At 39.0% G+C, this 22892-nt stretch overlaps 1 protein-coding gene across 2 annotated transcripts in view; it reads right to left on the bottom strand.

Moving 5' to 3' along the window:
• Nucleotides 1-22892, bottom strand: part of PLXDC2 (plexin domain containing 2) — a 405580-nt gene that overhangs the window by 233322 nt on the left and 149366 nt on the right. For both annotated transcript variants that reach the window (XM_065900422.1, XM_065900433.1), the window contains exon 2: nucleotides 3530-3741. In XM_065900422.1, the coding sequence (XP_065756494.1) occupies nucleotides 3530-3741 (212 nt within the window). The remainder of the gene's footprint in view (nucleotides 1-3529; nucleotides 3742-22892) is intronic.

The raw sequence follows: 22892 nt of genomic DNA, 5'->3' as shown, positions 1-22892 counted from the left end.
TCTCATGTAAAATAAAATGCAGATCGACAGTGGCACTTGCCAAATGTTGAGTCCCCACTTATTCATCAGGAAATACAAACTGTTTCAAAACATCTTTATATCTTCACGAAAAGAATATGAAAAAAAGAAAACAATGACAACAGCAATGAAACTTCAATTGGAAGATTCTTTAACTGGGATACTAAGTTTTACAATCCCTCCATTATCTGTTCTTGTGCAGAGCCAGAAAAAATACTGTCAAGTACCAAGTTAAGAAAATAACAGCTTTTGTTTATTTCAGAGTGAATTTGTGCCAAAATAGTAAATATGCTATTGTCTTTTGTTTTTGTCTTCGTTCAGTGAAAGTGGGATACAAAGTCTAGACAATGGCAGAAGTTGGGGAGAACATGCACAGGGATGCCATTCTGGGTGGTTTAAGTCTCACTGGGATACAAATTATTTTAACAGCCACTGCTACAATCAGGGCTCTCAGGCCAAATAATTCTGATTCCTGACATCGACTCTGGAAGCTTCTAAAAGGCAAAAGCATACACAGTCGTTCATGCTCATTGCTTATATTAAGCAACATAAATCAAAATGCTATTCCTAAAACATAAGAAAGATCTTGTCATGATGCCCAGCACAGAGCAATCCCTCTATAACCATTTGATTCCTTTCTTTCTTATTTCCATTTAACTCAATCGGGCAAAAGTATTTTCCCCAAAAGAGATGCAACAGTTTTCAAAAATACTATTTCAAGGGCCAGGATAAGTAAACTCTACAGAGAAGCTTCTGATGTAGGCTTTTGCTTCCAGAACTAGTGGTGGTGCCGAGGGGTGACTTATGGGACTTTAGATCCCCAATAATCTCCATCAATCCCCAGCACCCCATAAAAATAAACTCAAAATAAAAGCAGTCCTCTTGTTATGAAATCTAGCTTCAAGACGAGTCCCCTTTCAGCCAGACTGAAACCCTGAAGTTACTCTATCGATATTCAGGCGCTACAGTTATCCAAAATCATTACATCGTCAAACAGCCATTTATTTTTCCTTCTATTAGAGGAAGCAAAGCCAAGTAGTAAGGCTAAATCTTGAGAGCTGGGCAGTCCTGGGTTTGAATGCCAGCCCTTTACTCATTAATGAGAGACCTTAGGAAAAATACTCAACCTAAAACTGAAAGTACCCTCATGTTAATCACTGAGATCAGCCGGTGAAACTGGGGATGCATATCTCAGCAGGCTGATGTAGGGACCAGATAAGATGATGACCATACAGCACCTGGCAGGTCTTAGCACCAAGTGAGTGCTCAGTGAATAGCTCCCTGCATCATCCTTCCTCCTTTTTACTGATTCAAAATCTCTGACATTACGTGGTCTCCCGAAGAAAAAGAGAAAAACTGGCTGAATAACAAAATCATGGCTATACTAACAACTAGAATTGTACTGATACTTTGGGGAGTGTTAATATATCCCTGAGCAAAAGGATTTTCTATTTTACAAATGATTAGAAAAATTCAGCACCCTGCACGGAGATCACAGAGTTCTAGGAGTCTGTGTTCTCTCCCTTTAATCTCAATAGGTTACTAGTTCTGGGCAAAGAGGAAACATCTCTGCTTCTGTTCAGCTCTCCTTTCTTTATGCTGTACCCTGGCTCAAGAGCAGCCCAGGGAGGAACTGTGTTGCCTACCCTGAGTTGTTACCACGACATTGTTGCCAAAATAGCAGGTACTCTGCAGGAGTCAGAAGAGCCTCTTACAGATATTATATGACTTCTGCTCCTGGCACATCCTCTGTTGTCTGTTAAGGGCCTGACGGGGGCAGTCAGGGACCACCAGAGTCACAAACTAACTAAGGCGATGGAGAGGGGTTTTGAAAATCTTCGGGCTCTCACATAAAGAGAATCCCAATGGCCTGTGCTTCATTTCTGAAGATTCCTCTCACCATGAGGGAACAAAATGATGCTTTGATACCATCTGCAGAACTATGTCATATCTGTTTCATGAAGTTGAGTTCTTTTCCTAAATAATGAGTATTTCAGGGCAGTAAAAAGAATGCTGCCTGGTCCTTTAAAATAGAAACCTGTTACCTGGGACATAGTAGGAACTAAACCTTCAGATTGAGAGAATATACAAACGGACAATGTCCAGACCATGGATAACAACAGAACTCTGACCCCAACCTCTAGAGCAACCAGTCCAGGGAGCCAAAACACAATCCTGGCAGCCATCGGCCCAGAAGGGCCAGGACTTGATTAAAAACTGATGGTTTCTCTATTTTTTGTCCCGATGCCCAACTCTGGACCAACCACAGAAAGCCATGTATGTTCCCCAATCACATGAGATGCTCGGCTTCTGATGAGCCTACCTCCAGCTTCTCCGAGCCAACAACCTCTAATCAGAGCACACCTGGAGCCTTCTCTTTTTTTAACGGAAAAACTTTCCCACTCCCCTGCCTGCTTTTGAGTCTCTGCCAAAGGCAAGTGATAGAGGCTCACTCCATTGCTACAACAAACTGAATAAATAGCTTCTGTTCTCACTTGAATGGTTTTTGCTTAGTTCCATAAGATTCACTTGTTTGTGTCTGTTATATCTAGTATACTAACAAGATCATATTTTAGGATTTGCAATGCTAAGGGCTATGGAAACTTAAGCAATGCAATACCACCCTTGAGGCCTCTGGGCAACCCCAAAATCTGCCTAGAATGTGCCTTCAGCAGCCTTCCCTACTCGCCGAACCCACCTCCAACCGTCCTTCTCTTTCCCATTTGTGGCTCCAATTATCACAAAGAATTATGTAAAGTAATAGAGTGACCAACCATCAGTTTGCCCAGAACTGCCCCATTTTAGGCACTGAAAGTTCTACATCCCAGGAAACCCCTCAGTCCCAGGTAAACTGGGACAGTTGGTCACCATGCAAGACTCCTCATAATGCCATGCCGTTCTAAGACTCAGCCTTTGCAGATGTAATTCGTTCTGCCAGCAATCTTCTCTTTTACCATCGACAAATTATCAACCTGGTGAGCTCCTCTCAATCTGCCGAGCCCGAGCCTAAGTGCCCACTCCTAGGCCTCTTTGACAACAGCCCATCCCCTAATCCCAAGCAGATGATCATCCCCTCCTCTACGCCACACTGGCGTATACTTTTGCGCATATCACACGGCATAGGGATGAGTTGGTTACGGCGTTTAGACTTTCTGACCCTGTTACACAATCATCTCCTTGCAGGCAGGAGATGGACTGTATTTCCCTTTGTGTCTCCTCACTGACGTCATCACAGCAAGCCCATGTTTGTCTGCTTCCTGAGTAAGTGCATTTGTGGGTGATTAAATGGCTTAGCTATTATTTAGCATAATTATAATTACTTATTGAATTCCTGAATATTAACAAATTAATTATTTATTAATGAATTAAATTGATCCTCTACAAAAAAGTCCATAAGTTCCAGATTGAGCCGAAGGGACAGCTTATAAATATTGATACATATGTGGAAGTTGGGTGCCTTGTAAGAAATATACTTATTAATCCATTTCAATTACCCAGATCATTGACCTACCTCAATCTGGGTGGTGTTGTCCTGCCCGTCGTCCAGGAGCAGGTCCGTGAAGCCTCTGGGCTCTGGGGAGTCTTGGCCCAGGCTGGCTCGGTTTGAGTCTACCGCCTTGAGAGAATCCAAGTGCCTTTTCCACCGGTGGCTGAATGCATGGGAATCCACCTCCACCTCCTCTTCTGTTTGTGGGAAGGCCTGAGCAACCCGATAGTGCCAATCTGTTTGGAAAAAAAAAAAAAAAAAAACAACGATTTACCACCTGTTATGCATCATTTGCATGCTTTCTAATAGAGAAGAAAAATATTCTGCTAGTCGTAAGAAGAGGAAACTAACTCATAACAGTGAAATCTGTTTAACTGTAGTATCTTTGAGTTGGTATGAATATCTCCGAGTAGAATGCAATGTTAGGACACACCGCGGTAAGTCGTGACAATGGTTAATGAGCACATCCAGAGAGTCCCTAAAACAGTTGTGCAGCCCTAAAGTAATGCACTTTTATTCCCTTCCTTGCCCGTCCTTCACACACACACCCTTCATAAACATTCTCTAGTTGTTCTGAGAAAACAATCCAAACAAAGGAATGAAACTAAATGATTCCCAGCACATCTGAAAATACAAATCAGACATTAACAACTTGTGAGTTTATATTATTTCCTGTGAGTTATGCTGGGCAGCAGAGAGAAAACAGAGCATTTGAATGGGTTAAATAATACATGGAATGGCCTTTGTGCAAACGTGCTAACCTGCCTTGTGGCTCACAAGTCAGACTTGGTTCATTGCCGAACTCATTTAATAAGCCACGTCCTCGGGAGGCATCACAAACGCTCTTGCTCATTTGAGCTGTTCTCACCTTGGAATCGTGTCAGGGTGGTAAAGGATGACAGTGATAGGCACTTAGAGAAATGGATGGGAAGGCAAGGAGATCAAATCACAAAGGTATTTTAAAGCCATCTGCAGGGACTGGCCTTGCTGACCCAGCTCACTCTGCTACTACAGGAGGGAAAATTAGATTTAATCATTACTCCTAGTCTTTCATTTCAGTGGGCCAGCAGGGGAAGGTGTTCCACAAGTATGGGAAATTCAGTGTCTGACCAAGAACAGTTCTCCTCTAGGCAACTATTACCAAAAGATACAAATTGACAAGCTTTATAACCGGCAGGATATGGGTTCAAAAAGCGCTAAGAGAGCAGTGATTTAATTACAGCTGTGAGGTTCCCATCAATACAAGAACGTTCCAAGAAACAAAAATGCATTTAATGAAGCTTATAATACCATTAAATCAGTTACTTAGAACTCTAATAACCAAGTTAAGGCTTCCACTACTAATCACATGCAAATGGTCTAAAATATCTCCCTTTAAACACAGAAAGATGCTAATCATTCTTCTAGAGGGGCTATTCTTTGATTTCACTGTGAATTTAAATGATCTGCCACTGCCTAAAGCCTTATTGGATACAGTCTAGAGTGATGCACTACCACAGTGTTGGCAATCTAGACTTTTCCATGGGCTTGTAGAGTATTAGAGCTTAAAAGAGTCACGGAGATGGAAATGGCCAAAAATTCCACAGAAAGGAACCCTAGAGCCAGAAAACGTAGCGCTGTGCTCAATTCACAGAATAGCTAGTTGTAGGCTAGGAAAAAACCCAGGTACATAGAGGGTTCATCACGGTCCCCTCCCACCTTCCACACAGTAAATGTTCAATATGTATGTCTAATGAGTATTTTACAGAAAATGTTTCTTTTCTGTTTGTTTGTTATAAATTTATTTATTTTTGGCTGCATTGGGTCTTCGTTGCGGTGCGCGGGCTTCTCATTGCGATGGCTTCTCGTTGCGGAACACGGGCTCTAGGCATGCAGGCTTCAGTAGTTGTGGCATGCGAGCTCAACAGTTGTGGCTCTGGGGTGCAGACTCAGTAGTTGTGGCGCACGGGCTTAGTTGCTCTGCAGCATGTGGGATCTTCCCAGACCAGTGCTCAAACCCGTGTCCCTTGCACTGGCTGGCAGATTCTTAACCACTGCACCACCAGGGAAGGCCCGAAAATTTTTCTTTTTTAAGGTGTTGTCCCCACTGGACATTGAATAATGCTCAATAAATGTTTGTTGACCGACCAAATGAATGAATAAATTGTAGACAGTCTCTCTGGAGCAAAAATGATAGGACCAGGCACAATTAAGTACGGAAGAAATACTGTACAAGGATTCAGGAGACCTGGGGCAGAATTCTTTCTGTTAGGTTTGCTGAATAGGGGATATTGCATGATTTACAAAACTCTCTGTGCTTTAGTTACCCTATATTTCAAATGGAAATGAAAATATCTTACCTGCAAAAGCAGACAAGTTTTTCCTACATGCCAGGTTCTAGGACTTATGATTCTAGGCAAAGCTACATAAAGCAATTTTATTTGCTTTATTTAGATATCCTGCCTCATTACCAAAAATATATGAGACAGCTTACAACAAAAGTACACAGTAGGGCTTCCCTGGTGGCGCAGTGGTTGAGAGTCCGCCTGCCGATGCAGGGGACACGGGTTTGTGCCCCGGTTCGGGAAGATCCCACATGCCGCGGAGCGACTGGGCCCGTGAGCCATGGCCGCTGAGCCTGCGCGTCCGGAGCCTGTGCTCTGCAACGGGAGAGGCCACAACAGTGAGAGGCCCGCGTAACCCAAAAAAAAAAAAAAAAAAAAGTACACAGTAAAGTTTTATAACAGCCAGATAAGGCCTCGTAGCACAACACTCAGATTAAACTTTAGAGCTGTGCATTCACCTTGCACTAGGGGTGGTGGCTATCTGAATACAATCATGTAGGAACAACTGAAAATCTATAGGATCCTTACTAGAATGTCAGTGCAGATACGAAAGATAGCAAATATCATGTAGTCAATGGATTAAACAGTCCTAGATATAAAAATATTATTTTAAAAAAATCACAGAAAGGGAAAGTCTCCAGCCAGAAGTTTCTCAGTTCTTTACAATGTAAATCAGAAAAAAAAAAAAAAACACCAAAATCTCCAAAGAAGTAGTCTTTATTAAAATCTTCAACTGTTGGTTTCTTTAAAATAGATGTTATCATTGGATATTAATTGCCTGATATTAATTTGACCATTATCCTTTTAGATTTTTATAACACAGGACAAAACATAGTACTTTTCATGATGCCTGTTAGGCCAGTAACATAACACTAGCCCCTGTGGCCCTGGCACAGAGCACAGAGTAGACGAAGCAACTAACACTGGAGGAGCTGTCTGCAGAGGAAGTCTAGTTCTCGTCTTTGATTTCCCTTTCTCATTTTCTCCCTGCCTTCTTACCCTAAGAAGGAGCTTCAAAACTTAGGGAGGATAAAGTCCATACTCCCCACTGCTAAACTAATTAAACAAGGAGGCCATCAGCCTGAGGTGGCTCTAAAACCTTAGCAGCCTACGTAAGTAAACCCAAACCTGAGCCTGCACCTGCCTCAAGGTTAAGAAATCAAAACCTAAGAACAGGGCTTTCCTGGTGGCGCAGCGCTTGAGAGTCCGCCTACTGGTGCAGGGGACGCGGGTTCGTGCCCCGGTTCGGGAAGATCCCACATGCCGCGGAGCGACTGGGCCCGTGAGCCATGGCCGCTGAGCCTGCGCGTCCGGAGCCTGTGCTATACAACGGGAGAGGCCGCAACAGTGAGAGGCCCGCGTACCGAAAAAAAGACAAACAGAAAAAACCTAAGAACAACCAGTCACAAACTTACACCTAGACTTTTCTGAATCAGGCAAACACTTAAGCTACAGCCAATCAAATAATTTCCTTGTTTTCTTCTGCCTTTTCTCCATAAAATCTCTCCCCTCGTTGGGGTTCTCGGAGTGTTCCTAACCACTTCTGGTTTGTGCTGCCCCACTGAAATTGATTTTCAGTCAGGTAAACTCTTAAAATGTTGGATGTGTCTCAGTTTATCTTTTAACACCACGTAAGTGGAAATCTGGGAAGTCTGATTAGTGTGTCAAACTCTTGTTTTTGTGATGAACATTCCAACTCATTTTTAGCTAGATTATTGGGAAGGTGAATTTAACAGACAGGTAGGCCTCCCGTACAAAACAAGCGTAAATGCTTCCTCTAGCATTTACAAGGGTAAGTCCCCAGACAGCTGTGGGTTTTGGTGTTTGTTTTTCACTTTCTGGCAGTGTTTTATGATTTCTTTTTTTGCTTGCTTTACTGTTGTATTAATTGCTATTACAGCCGTTGATTAGTTTGTCTCCCTGATGGACATGCTTGCTCCTTCTAGAATTTACTACAGTAAACTTTGTAAACTGATTACTCAATCACTTGCTGGCTCTGACTGTAAAGAGTAAACAAAATCTAAGGAAGGAACTGAGGGTTTTCCAATGTGAAATTTGTGAGCTTTAGTGCCTAGCCTCTGTGAATTTTCTTTGGGTTGCTGTTTTATACCTAATTCTTTTCCTCCGGTTAGGTTATGAATAAGCAAGACGACCCAATCATGCATAGAGGAAACATTCCTGTTTGCTCATAATTCAGTAGTACATGGTTCATCAAGACTAAAGTATGAAATTGGCTTCGATTTTTAACCCATTTCAGAATGATTTTTAGAGAAGATAAAACAAGTCAAAAATGGATGTTTCCAGAAATAAAGACTGAGAAAAACTGGCAAAACCACGGCCTTGTTATCTACATTGTAAATTACTCCTATGCACTTCATGGGCTTTCTAACTCACAAAAATATTTCAAATTATCCTTTAAATCACCACCAAAACAAATCATTCAGAAGAAAGATGAAGGGATATATGTAATATAATTTTTCCCTTCCCAGCAGTAGTGAAAACAAAAGCAATAGGAGGGATCTTAATAGTCTGGTTGCACAGACTGTCTGCTTTCTGTCCACTGTGTGTTAATTAAACCACTGATGGAAAACCGTCAAAGAGAATTTTCGCCAACATGTTTTGCTATAGTTGTTAATCACGTAGCTCATGGAAACATTAAATATATCTAAGGACTTCCATTTGGATATAAGGGGAGAAAGCAAAAAGACATATTTTTGTATATTTAATATATAAATTGACCTTAACACATCCTTGAGATACTTTATTTGATAAAAATAGCAGATAAAGTATTACTGAAGAAGGTATTTCATTACATTTCAAATAGACCATCATTATGAAACCCAATAATGTCTAGTTAATCTGAGAGTAAAATAAGAAACTCACGTACATCTTCATATTATTCTTTGCAAACCTTGCAAGTCTCTTTTGTGCTATCATCTACTATAAAATAAAATCATTTAAAATAAAAACAAAAGGGAAGAAAGCTGTTCTGGGTTGGATGTGTTTATATTTGTGTCTTATCCTAATGATTTTATTTAAATACCTTACATTTAGCTAATAGTCGAATGCATCTTTAACTGTATTTCTTGAGTCCTGCATACAAGCCGTACATACAATATATGTCGAATGACCAAGGAGTAACCACATAAATTGACATGCATCTTGTGTAATGAGGATCCATTATGACTGCACCTTTTGACATGCACTTTGGTCTGCACTTCACAAATGAACCAAATCATTCTTGTGGATCCTCTGCAAAAACGTTAAGATTTTTTACTGCAAACAGATTTACTGGCTAGATTCATCTGACAATACATAAAATTATTCAGCTAAGGTAGACTGCCATATGGTTTCACATCTCAGTTCATTACGGAAATGAAGAGGAAATTCCACACAAATGGTTATATTCTTGGTTCTGTCCAATAATGAACTGTCTATGTAGTGGACTTGGAGGTTTTGACTGATAGCATTACAGAGTAAGATACCTACAGAAGAGAAAGCAGACAGAATGTTTTGTCGAGAGACATTAAAGGGTTTGAGAGGGACCTGGACATCATTTTCTTGTTAAGCTTCCCACATGATTCTTTGTGTCCCCCTGGTTGAGGACCACTGCACCATGCTCTAGCCCTACCACAGGTCATGTCTTCACCATCTCTTGCCTCCCACCTGGTGTTACTTTCTTCAAACTCTACCTTCTCCAACCTTTTCTCCATCTGCCATCAGAGATACCTTTCAGATTTACTCACTTCTCTTTTCTGATTAAAACCTCTAAGGCTCCTTACCACCCAACAAAACTATAAAACACCTCATGCTCTTGTTCTAACCACCCTTCCCTGTCTCTGCCTCCCCCATCATGCTCTATGCTCCCACCACACAGAATTTCTCAATCATCTCTTTACCTGCAGTGAATACCTTTGCATGGCGGAAAGCCCTTCCTCACTCCAGGGCTTTGGGAAATCTCACAACTCCTTCAAGATCCAGTTCAAATATTGTCTCGGTAAATGGAGCTTCCCTTGACTCCTCCAGGCAGGGCTAATTGAGTTTTCTTCTGTAATCCAATAACCCTTTTCACCTGACTCTTTAAACACTCTTCCAACAATCCCCACTTCAGTGTGAGATTGTGCAGAAAAGAGTTAACACAGCAGGCCTGAGACTGCTATCCTTAGAAAATCTTGTTTGCAAGGATGGCCCTTGGCTGGTGCCTGGGAACTAAGATTTGGGGAGGGTTCCCACCATCCCCTAACAGATAACAGTGGCTCACTGTGGCTATACTGCCTGGGCAAAGAATACTGTTTATGCTGACAACCTGCCTTCCTTTTGGGAGTCTGGAATTTTGGTACACGGTAGATAGAAGGTGGTTATGTGAACAGTTCCCAATAAAAAGCTTGGGCGCTGAGTTTCTAATGAACTTCCCTGGTTGACAGTATTTCACATGTGTTGTCACAACTGGTTGCTGGTGGAAGTAAATGCTTCCTCTGCGCTCCCACTGGAGAGCACTCTTGGAAACCTGCCCTGCTTTCCCCAGACATTAAAAATGCCCCAAGCGCCTCTTCCTTTTATGAATTTTGTTTGTATCCTTTTGCTGTAACAAATCACAGCTGAGTCTTATGATTCGTCCTATCATATGACCAAACCTGAGGGCGGCCTTGGAGACTCCTGACACAGAGATGTTTCAGAACAGGACTGCTATCTTATTTATATTTTTTGTCCCATCAGTACAAACATGGATATTGAAATATAATAAATATCCAAAGTTTTCTGAAAAGCGAATGAATGAACGAGTAAACAAATGACTGGCCAGGTTGCCGCTCATCTGAGACAGCATCTTAAAGGATTATGTATGCGATCTGCTGTCCAGCTTCTTAAGATTTTAACCATGTTTCTTGCTCAGTCAGATAAAAGGATGGAAGAAGGCAAAAACTATGGGAAAACAAATCTATAACAGCTTCTCCTTATCGGATTGACTCAACAAGAGCTCACTGGCCAGTTGGGTGATGTTCAGCAACACTCGTGGTTGCAGTTCTTTCCGGTTCATGAACTCAGTAAGAAACAGAACACATGTCTTTGAAGAATGTGGGCATGGCCAGTGAGACTGCAAAGCTATGAAGTAGTTGAAAACAAGGACATTTTAAGTGAAAAGTGGAAAACAAGTGGAGGGCTACTCTAGAAGTTTGAAGCATAAGAGTCCAGGCTCTGAGGCGCAGAGCAGGAGAATCATAAAGGCCTAAGGCCGAGATATAAGTGGCCTGCATACCCCTTACTCTCCGCCCTTCCCCTTCTCTGACTTCTGAGTCATTGCAGGGTTCTTGGTCACTGTACAGTGTTTTCCTGGTGAAGAACAGTAGCCAGTTCAAGAAAAAGTACACAGGAAATGAAAGGGAATGGGAAAATGTAACCAAACACTCAATCCAAAATATGCACAAAACCAGTTACACGTTAAAATTGTAACAGTTTTCTAATCTTACTATTAAATAAAATAATAAGCAGACATTTTAATTTTGTATATAAAATGGTTAATTATCCTATGGAAAACATGATTAGCCTTATGAGCAAATGTTAATATTTAAGACAATTTTAAGGTATTGTTGCATATTTACTAAAATATTAAAAATAAAGAGAAAGAATAAAACTGTGTTAACAGTTATAAAGCAGAAGTGTTCTATGCATTGCTTCTAATAATGGGTTAATAATAGTAATATTACTAATAATAACTAACCTTCATTTAGGGTTGGTAGAATGTCAGGCACTGTTCTAAACATTTGCAAACATTAATGTATTTGGCATGTATCAATACTATTATTAACCCCATTTTACATATGAGGAAATTGATGTATATGATATGGTAAGTGATACACTAGGAAGGTAACCAGAGCTTGATCCATAGGCTTGGTTTTGACTATCATCTAATCTACCTATGATTCATCTTTCAGGGATCAAATTAGCAATGTATCAGAAAGCCTAATGATACGACACAAAGAAACAATCTAAAAGGAAAATAAATAAGACAGAATGCGCTATTTAAAATGGCAAAAATTTGTAAATAATCCAGCATGTGAAAACAAATAAGGAATAAAATACCCCATCAAGTTGACTGCCAATGCGAGGAAACAAAACACAGCCAATGTAAAAACATAGCAGAAAATAATAGCACATTAATATTGATTATATTTTTTAATTATATCTTGAAATGTTGGGAAGTACTCTAAAATAAATAATTAATCTTGTTAATTGGGCATTTTCTATTAACTGCCTAGTAGAAATTTAAAAGAAAAACTGAATTCCTTCAAGTAGACTCAAGCATTTGTTTTACCATGACGACAATCTCCCGTTTTATAATAAAAGATGATTGTCAGAGAACTCAGGCCATCCACTGATTTTTCAGATAAATCTGTCAGATTTGGAGAATAAACTTATTTCCATGTTAGCCATAGTCTACAAATAATCTACAAACAGTGAAAATAGCATTTAATTAAATCTGAGTCTTTTAATAAGGTTCTTAGGATTTTCTGCAGAAAACATAGCACCATGAACCCAGAAAGCACATGGAATTTTTAGGTATGTGACCTCCTGCTGTGTGTGAAATAAGAGGGGGCAGCTTTACATAGCTTTTATAGTCCCTCCCAGCTTATAAAATCTACCATCTACTTGCTAGCTAAATATCTTGTTAACATATTTTAGGCTATTTGGGATCATGTATTAAGTATTCTACATTTGTTTTCAGATTTACTATTTAATTTGTGAAAATCCATGTATCATGAACTTTAGAGTCTCCATAGCTCAATAAAAAAGTGAAACTATTTGGTAAAATACCTTAACATTTCTCTTTATCATTAGCCATCCTCAACTACCCTTGTTTCCTGTATTCAGAATGGCTGATTTTAAAATATGGGCTCTGCACTAAAAGCTAAGTCCAGTGCATGAAAAGTGTGACTCTGACAGCCAAGGGAAATGGAAAATTCTGTAAACAAGGACCAGTCACGGCCAACAGCCTCTAAGGAAAATTTAGTCTTCTGAGCCAGAACAGGCCAGATGGAATCAATGGTTATAATGGTGCCCCATGTCAAAGATGACGTCCAAATGCCTAGGGCCCAAGTCACTGAGGGCCTTCTATTAGATTATGGCTGCCAGATGTCTGATAGACTCAATCTCACTGTATATTGTAATCAGACCATATTCAGTTTGTGGGGTCAGATCCATAATGGCCCAATGCTGAGCCCAGGCTGACTTAGCCAATGACCACAGATGACAGACAACACATGTATTTCTATCAGATTATGTTTAACTTTTATCTGATTTAAATCATATAAATCATACCATTTATCAAAACAGCCCCAAATTTCTACAGGTTAAATGCCCTCCAGAGATTTGTGTGGAATTGGATAAGCAGCCAGTAACACCTATAATTTCCTCATCACAAAATTATCTCTACCGTTTAATGTTTTAGAAGGTTATGGTCCTAAGGCTATAGCTGCGTAGCCTCAGGCAATTCAGTCAACTACTCTGGGCCTGTTTCTTTATGAGACGATGACTTTAGTTAGCAGAAGACACATCACATTCTTAGAATCAAAACCAGAAGTATTTTTCTGAAATGTGATTCTGAAGTACAATCTAAACAAATTATCAGATTAACTGCACCCACACTCCTTACTTCCCCCCCAAAATAATGAGCAATGCCTTTCACATAATCCAACAACTAAGGGATAAACACCTGGTTTGACAAGGTCTCTAGATCTGGCCTCAGTCCTATGGCCTGATCTGTTCCCATTATGACTAAACAGATAATATTAGCTCTTAACTGTTGAATATCATTCCTGGTTAAAGGTGAAAAATACAGCCACAAACTCTGTATTTTTGGGCTTCCTGCTGTTGCCAGGGTTGATAATGCAGGGTTAACAAAATATAGGCTTAAGATGCTCAACTTTGAGCACCACACAAACACAAAGGAAAGCCATTAAAGAATTTTAAGCAGAAAATTAAAACAATCCTATTTCAGTTTTATATACATTTAAAAGGCCAGCAGGAAAAATGTCAATAGCAATTAATACTATGCACATCTATTCAATTTTTGATCTATAAAATGGCAATTGTATATAGTTTATCTTAATATATGCAAGTACATATCCTACATAATAAATTTTTTAAAAGATCAGTCCTCAAATTTAAAAAATGAGCAAATGCCATAAACAGATAATTCATAGCAAAGAAAATATAAATACTAATGTATTAAAATATTTAACATTTTAAGAAGTCAGAGAAATACAATAAATCACAATTCTTTCATATACTACATTCACAAAGATTTATTGTAAAATTGTACTTGTCGATATTTGATAGACTAATTTCTTGAAGCTATTATTAGAGAGTATTGTACCCTCTAATATTGGTAGGGAGATTCCAATTTTAATCGTAATTTCATATGTGCATATTTTCAATCAGTAGTAAAAGTCTTCTAGGATTTGATACTGTGGAAATATTCTTAGATGTGCAAAAAGATTTATGAATAAGTATAAAAAACTGTATATAGTATTATTTGAATTGGGTAAAAGGAAAAACATACATATACACAAAATTTAAGAAGAGAAAGAAATACATTATAGTATTACTAGTGGTTTTCTCTGTGTCATGCAAGTTGGAAGCAACCAGTTTTATTCGGTTTGTTCTTTGGACATATCTTTATTTTACACATTTTCTACAATGTGTTACTTCTATAGCAAAGGAAAAAAGCCCCAAGTCTCTACTGTTTGAAAGTCAAGTTCAAATAGTCTGACTTGGTGAAGGCTTTCATCATCACCAATAGATAATTTTTCTAGGCAGAGTTATTTTAATGGGAACTCATAAAACTTTAATCAAACCCATTGCTGTGTTCTTCTCATTATAGTGTAATTATTGATTAAATGCCATTCCTTCACAAACTACCATGAACTTAGCCAGGGGAGGTGTCATGTCTCTATTCATCTTTGTGCTCCTTTTTGTTATTATAATAAACGTTCACTAAAACTGCCCAGGCTGTACAGTCTGTTTCCTTAAGCTACGTCATGATATAGTTGGGGTGGTGACATGGCGTTTTCCATCATGGCTGCTCTTGCTTAAGACAATCTCAGTTTTCGGCTTAAAATTCTTAGCCTTATATACTTAGTTATGTTGGGTTATTTCTTGAGAAAATTAGAAGCAGCCCTACCAATTTCTGTGCAATTTCCTATATTTTTTATCACCCTTTTCATCAAGTAAAAGATCTGTGTTACAACATTCTAACTTCAAAGTCCTTTAAAATGTTCACAGAGATTAATATAGCAAAACAAAGTGATTTTCCCCCAAGTTATTCTACTTCTTACATTTGATTCATACATTTAATGCAATATGTCTTCACACGATCTTAGAACAACAAAGCAATGGGCAAAACTACTCAGCTTTGATATCTCCAAATAACTATACAAAAAAAAGCTCTATGAAAAAAATCACAGGAAAGATGTTTCTGAATATCAAAGGTATTGTGAAATAAGGATTCATAAATAATATATTAGTTACAGCAAAAAGTATATAATTCTTTAAACAAAACTGACACGTTGTTATTTACATTTAAATAAGAAATACTTTATATACAAAGATGTGCTCACTTCATTAAGAAGCTCTTGAGTATTTACTAGCTGACAACTTGCATGATTCATTTACTTGCACAGTTCCCCTTAAGACTAACTCAAGATAGTATTAGGGGTGAAATACCTTGACACAGAAAAAAATATTTCTCTAAATAAAATCATTTGATTTTGAGTTAAAAAAAAAAGAAACAAACCATGTTCCAAATAGTTTTTTTCATAAGAATGGGAAACTTTAAGTCAAAAATTGGGAAAACGGGGTTTCCCTGGTGGCGCAGTGGTTGAGAGTCCGCCTGCCGATGCAGGGGACACGGGTTCGTGCCCCAGTCCCGGAAGATCCCACATGCTGCGGAGCGGCTGGGCCCGTGAGCCATGGCCGCTGAGCCTGCACGTCCTAATATTGGTAGGGAGAGGCCACAATAGTGAGAGGCCCGCGTACCGCAAAAAAAAAAAAAAAAAAAAAATTGGGAAAATGATGAGAAATAGAAAGTGGAATATCAGTGTAAATTTAGTTAAGAAATTTTGGTGTCTTTACAAACTGTATTGTACTTTTAATACTATATTTTACTCCACTGAATTTACAATATTTTTTTCACTTTTTTGGAAAAGAGAAATACTTAAATTTGCATATCAACCACCATTCAAATAGCAGTTTTAAAATAAAAGTTCCCAAGAATTTCTAAAATTTTATGAATATCTGAATTCTGTAGTTAATTTCTTAAATAACATTCCCTAATTAAACTGCCTGATTGCATACATTTATGCTGATTACACAATTTAACTAACATTGTAAATAAACCACAATCAACAAAATTACATTAAAGAAGAAATTAAGACAGTAAAAACTGTACTAAAGTTAGATTTTAATTTCTGTGATGTATTCCTGAAATATACAAAATAACAGGTAAGGATTAAGCCACCAAAGTGAGATGGAAATCCAAAGTATCCTTTCAACCACGTACAGATTAGTAGAGCTCTGAAACTTTTAGAATCCAATTGCTTCATTTATCCTTGAATTACCTTTTCATAAATTTTTTTTGTCAAAAAAAACAAATTCCAGATAAATTGAAAAAGTCTCTGCTTTAAGTACTTATTACACTATACATTTATCAAAAACCTCCCTTCTACGAGTGTGCCTACATGGCCCGGAAAAATATCTGAATTTCATAAAATAATTAAAAATCCAGGACATTCATTACTGGGCAACTGCAGCTTGCCAGGTTATTGCCAAAACTTATATTTTACGTATTTACTAATGCTCTAGACAATACTAAGACAGGAATTATTTCCATTATTTTACAAATAAGCAATATCTGAGGAACATGGATTTAAGATGCTCCAGTTCAAAAAGTCTATACATGATGGACTTTACACATTTCCTTATAGTAAGCATCTCTCCGTTTTATCAAAAAAATCATTATCAATATAAAAGAGTGAATAACCTAAAGGGCTTTAAACATTTTTAATTTAAGTACAGTTGACCCTTGAACAAGGTGGGGGTCTAAAATCTGAGTATGACTTGGAACCCTCCTTATCCACGGTTTCTCTGCAGCCACGCTTCCCCATCTGCGGATACAACCAGCCTCAGATAGAGCAGTACGGTAGTATTTACTATCGAAAACAATCCACATGTAAGCGGACCCACGCAATTCAAACTCACGTTATTCAAAGGTCAGTTGTATTATCTTTCTTCTAATATGAAAACTTTGAAAATTAACTCGTTAAAAAGAAAATAGGGGAAAAATGTAAATGTCCATTATTCTGTCCTAGGTGCAGGGGGCAGAGTTATCAACTTAGTGAATATCCTTTCTAGATATTTCTTTGAATGTCTGCACATGTCTGCATACAAAAAAGTAGTTGTGTGTATGTATGTGTGTCTGTATGTGTATAATTCGTTTATTTCAGCACTACACAATAAATATCTTTCCATGTAATTGACTATATACTGCATTTAATAAACAAATAGTATATACCATAAACTAATTAATCGTCAATTGTTGAACTTTTAAGTTCATTCTAGAGGCTAATTTTTTGTGAGCAGCCTCAATTCTTTTTCAGGAACAATTTATGCAAGAGGAATCTCTACTCTGTTGCACTCAAACTGCATCAGTCTACAAAATAACCAGCAGAACATGAAGACGGGTAGCCCATATTTTCATCAATCACTTAATGGTGTCTTTCAAAAAATTTTTTCACCTATTTGTTCAATGAAAAACGGACTCTCACTAGTTTAATTTACGTTTTTGATTCCTAGTGAGTCAACACTTTTTTATGCTAGTCCCATTTCTTGTTTCTTATTTTGATTATCCTATTCAAACCCCTTTTGTGGAATAGGTAACTCATTTTTTAAATTTAAAGGATTGTTTGGCTTAATAAAAACTCTATTTATAAACAATTTTCAGAAAATCATTTATTATATAAATCTGCTGAAAACAAGTTACTGAGTCAACACGTATTTCCCTAACAGATGAGAGTATCATGTTGTTTAGTTGCCTTTGCACAGTTATAATGTAAGGAAAGATGCAAGGATTATGTTTGCAGATAAAACTCAACAAACATAGTTCTCTACTTCTTTATTTTCAGCATATACTACTACTGGGGAACATATTTCCTAAAAGTGGGGAGAATGCTTCTGCCCCTTCAGAAGACCCCTGTTCAAATATTTTATTGATTATCTCTCCAGCTGCTATGAAAAAAACAGCTACCTCTGTCTGACTGTGACACTTCTGGAGAAACTGTCTTACATACAAAAAGAAGTACGGTTGACTTTTGAACAACACAGGTTTGAGCTGCATGCGTCTACTTATACAAGCTAAATTCTTACAACAGTACTACAGGATCCAATGTGGTTGGCTGAATCTACAGATACAGAACTGCACATACCAAGGGGCTTCTGTAAAGTTACATGGGGATTGACTGGAGGGGGGTAGGGGATAGGGGGGATGCCCCTAACCCCTTGAGTTATTCAAGAGTCAACTGTTTAACAGGCAAAGTCCTTATTGAAGTGCAACCTTTGGTCCATAACATCACCTGTATAAGCCTATGGGATAAAATAATAGCATACTACCTTTTGCATGGTAAGTTTAAAAACATACTTTATGAACATTCATTTTTTTTAAAATCCAAATTCCGTTAAGCACCTCCTAGGCATTTTTTTGTTGTTTAATCATTCATACCCAGAGTAAACTATAGTAAACTAGTTTTATATTGCCAATATGGCATTAATGTAAATATGGCATTAATATGGCATTAATAAGCTAAAACTAATTTGAAAATTTGCCAATACAAACATTTTAGAACTTATCTAAGGGGCTAAAATGTTGGCTCAGAAAATAACAAAATTGAAAACAATACAACATTTGAATTCAGCACTGGACAGTAAGAATATTAACATATTTAATCCTTGCCAAATTATACAATTTGGAGATGATGTCATATACTACATATTTCCTTTTCTATATCTCTGTGGTATGGGTTAAAGTATTCTAGTCCTAAAATTCACTATGAGGTAAATATTCATTTTTGATAGTTCAGACATAACTCTTAAATATTACCTTCAGTCAATTCTTATGTATTGTAGGTAACAGTAGTATGAGGATCATTTGATTTTGAGGAGAAAGTTTAGATATGATTTCTATAATTTTTAAATGGTTAAGAAAAATATGTATAGATGATAGCACAAATGATAAAGCAAACTAGACACAATGTTAAAACTTTGAATCTGGTGAAACACATGCAAGAGTTATCTGTATTATTCTTGCATTTCTTCTTAAATTCCAATTTATTTCCAAATAAAAAAGCAACCCCCTACTCAAACAGATACTTTTACACAATGTTCATAGCAGTATTACTCATACTACCCAAAAGGCAGAAACAATGCAAGTGTTTATCAACAGATGAGTGGATAAACAAAATGTGGGGTGGGTGTGCATATATATGTATATACACAAATATATATAAAATAAAATATTATTCAGCCATAAAAAGAATGTAAATCTGATTATAATACAACTTGGATGAAGCTTGAAGAGTGTGCTAACTGAAATAAGCCAGACACAAAAGGACAAATATTGTGTAATTCCACTTATCTGAAGTACCTAGAGTAGTCAAAACATTAGAGACAGAAAGTAGAGTAGAGGTTACCAGATACTGGAAAGACAGAATAATGAGAAGTTATTCTTTAATAAGTACAGTTTGGGATGAAGAAAATGTCCTGGTGATTGATAGTGGTGATGACAGCAAAACATGGTGAATGTAGTTAATACCACTGAATTGCATAGTTAAAAAATTGTTAAAATGGTAAATTTTATGTTATGTATATTGTAACACATAAAAAATGATCCCTCCGAATAGGTCCATTGCTTAGATTTGCTCCTTTTTCTATATTCCTATTATTTATAGATTATTATATTTGTACTTCAAGGGACTATATTTTATATGTCTTTTTAACTCCATAGAATACAGTCTGGTACATATAAACAATTATTTAATATTTGATGAATGAATGAACACAATTCATGAAAAAATAGTAGGAAGTCATTGGTTATAACCCAGGGAGGGTCCAAATTCTTATATATTATTGAATGTCCTCATCTTTTCTAGAAGCTATGCATATCAGGTATTCTCCAGTTCTGTATTTCCCTACGTATCAGACGTTCAAAGCCTTTCAAAATCAATGAATCTTCAAAATCCCAACAAATGAAAAGCAGTCTCACACGACAGATAACCCAAAAGCAGGTACATACACGGTGAATCTGGCTCCAAATCAAGGACAAATCACTAAACTTATTCATCATTGAAAAAGGCCACAAGGAAACACAACACTTTACCTATACTCCAATAAATTAAAAAAAAAAAAGGCCACAAGGAGAAAAAGTGTCATTATTTGGTGAAAAGAGCCTAAAGTTTAAACAAGATAGAGTAGGGGAAATGTAACAGGATGTGAAATGGAAGTTATAATGTTGAACTCTTCTATTTTGTTAACAAAAACTAAAAATAAAAAACAAATAGCATCGAGGCTTCCGGAAAGATGGTGGAAGAGTAAGAGGCAGAGATCACCTTCCTCCCCACAGATACACCAGAAATATATCTACACGTGGAACAACTCCTGCAGAACACCTACTGAACGCTGATGGAAGACCTCAGACCTCCCAAAAGGCAAGAAACTCCCCACGTACCTGGGTAGGGCAAAAGAAAAAAGAATAAACAGAGACAAAAGGATAGGGACGGTACCTGCACCAGTGGGAGGGAGCTGTGAAGGAGGAAAGCTTTCCACACACTAGGAGCCCCTTCACGGGTGGAGACTGCAGGTGGCAGAGAGGGTAAGCTTCGGAGCCGCAGAGGAGAGCACAGCAACAGGGGTGCGGAGGGCAAGGCGGGGAGATTCCCGCACAGAGGATCAGGGCCGACCGGCACTCACCAGCCCGAGAGGCTTGTCTGCTCACCCGCCGGGGCGGGCGGGGCTGCGAGCTGAGGCTCGGGCTTCGGTCGGAGCGCAGGGAGAGGACTGGGGTTGGCGGCGTGAACACAGCCTGAAGGGGCTAGTGCGCCACAGCTAGCCGGGAGGGATTCCGGGTAAAAGTCTGCACCTGCCGAAGAGGCAAGAGACTTTTTCTTTCCTCTTTGTTTCCTGGTGTGCGAGGAGAGGGGATTCAGAGCGCTGCTTCAAGGAGCTCCAGAGACGGGCACGAGCCGCGGCTAAAAGCGCGGACCCCAGAGACGGGCAGGAGATGCTAAGGCTGCTGCTGCCGCCACCAAGAAGCCTGTGTGCGAGCACAGGTCACTATCCACACCCCCCTTCCGGGGAGCCTGTGCAGCCTGCCACTGCCAGGGTCCCAGGATCCAGGGACAACTCGCCCGGGAGAACGCACGGCGTGCCTCAGGCTGGTGCAACGTCATGCCGGCCTCTGCCGCCGCAGGCCCACCCCGCACTCCGTGCCGCCCCCCGCCCCCCGCCTGAGTGAGGCAGAGCCCCCGAATCAGCGGCTCCTTTAACCCCGTCCTGTCTTCTGAGCGAAGAACAGATGCCCTCCGGCGACCTACGAGCAGAGGCGGGGCCAAATCCAAAGCTGAGCCCCTGGGAGCTGTGAGAACAAAGATGAGAAAGGGAAATCTCTCCCAGCAGCCACAGAAGCAGCGGATTAAAGCTCCACAATCAACTTGATGTACGTGCATCTGTGGAATACATGAATAGACAACGAATCATCCCAAATTGAGGACTCTGAGCCGTGTGGATGAAAGGCTCTTGGTGCTGCAGGCAGGAGTCAGTGCTGTGCCTCTGAGGTGGGAGAGCCAACTTCAGGACACCGGTCCACAAGAGACCTCCCAGCTCCACATAATATCAAATGGTGAAAATCTCCCAGAGATCTCCATCTCAACACCAGCACCCAGCTTCACTCAACGACCAGCAAGCTACAGTGCTGGACATCCTATGCCAAACAACTAGCAAGGCAGGAACACAACACCACCCGTTAGCAGAGAGGCTGCCTAAAATCATAAGTCAATAGACACCCCAAAACACACCACCAGACGTGGACCTGCCCACCAGAAAGACAAGATCCAGCCTCATCCACCAGAACACAAGCACTAGTCCCCTCCACCAGGAAGCCTACACAACCCACTGAACCAACCTTAGCCACTAGGGACAGACACCAAAAACAACGGGAACTACGAACCTGCAGCCTGCAAAAAGGAGACCCCACACACAGTAAGATAAGCAAAATGAGAAGACAGAAAAACACACAGCAGATGAAGGAGCAAGATAAAAACCCACCAGACCTAATAAATGAAGAGGAAATAGGCAGTCTACCTGAAAAAGAATTCAGAATAATGACAGTAAAGATGATCCAAAATCTTGGAAATAGAATGGACAAGATGCAAGAAACATTTAACAAGGACCTAGAAGAACTAAAGATGAAACAAACAATGATGAGCAACACAATAAATGAAATTTAAAATACTCTAGATGGGATCAATAGCAGAATAACTGAGGCATAAGAACGGATAAGTGACCTGGAAGATAAAATAGTGGAAATAACTACTGCAGAGAAAGAAAAAAGAATGAAAAGAACTGAGGACAGTCTCAGAGACCTCTGGGACAACATTAAACTCACCAACATTCGAATTATAGGGGTCCCAGAAGAAGAAGAGAAAAAGAAAGGGACTGAGAAGATATTTGAAGAGATTATAGTTGAAAACTTCCCTAATATGGGAAAGGAAATAGTCAATCAAGTCCAGGAAGCACAGAGAGTCCCATACAGGATAAATCCAAGGAGAAATATGCCAAGACACATATTAATCAAACTGTCAAAAATTAAATACAAAGAAAACATATTAAAAGCAGCAAGGGAAAAACAACAAATAACACACAAGGGAATCCCCATAAGGTTAACAGCTGATCTTTCAGCAGAAACTCTGCAAGCCAGAAGGGACTGGCAGGACATATTGAAAGTGATGAAGGAGAAAAACCTG

Source organism: Phocoena phocoena, chromosome 2 (assembly GCF_963924675.1).
Source record: "Phocoena phocoena chromosome 2, mPhoPho1.1, whole genome shotgun sequence".
NCBI classification, from domain to species: domain Eukaryota; kingdom Metazoa; phylum Chordata; class Mammalia; order Artiodactyla; family Phocoenidae; genus Phocoena; species Phocoena phocoena.
Note: the sequence above shows the minus strand (reverse complement) of the source record. Positions and strands in the feature narration are given on the sequence as shown.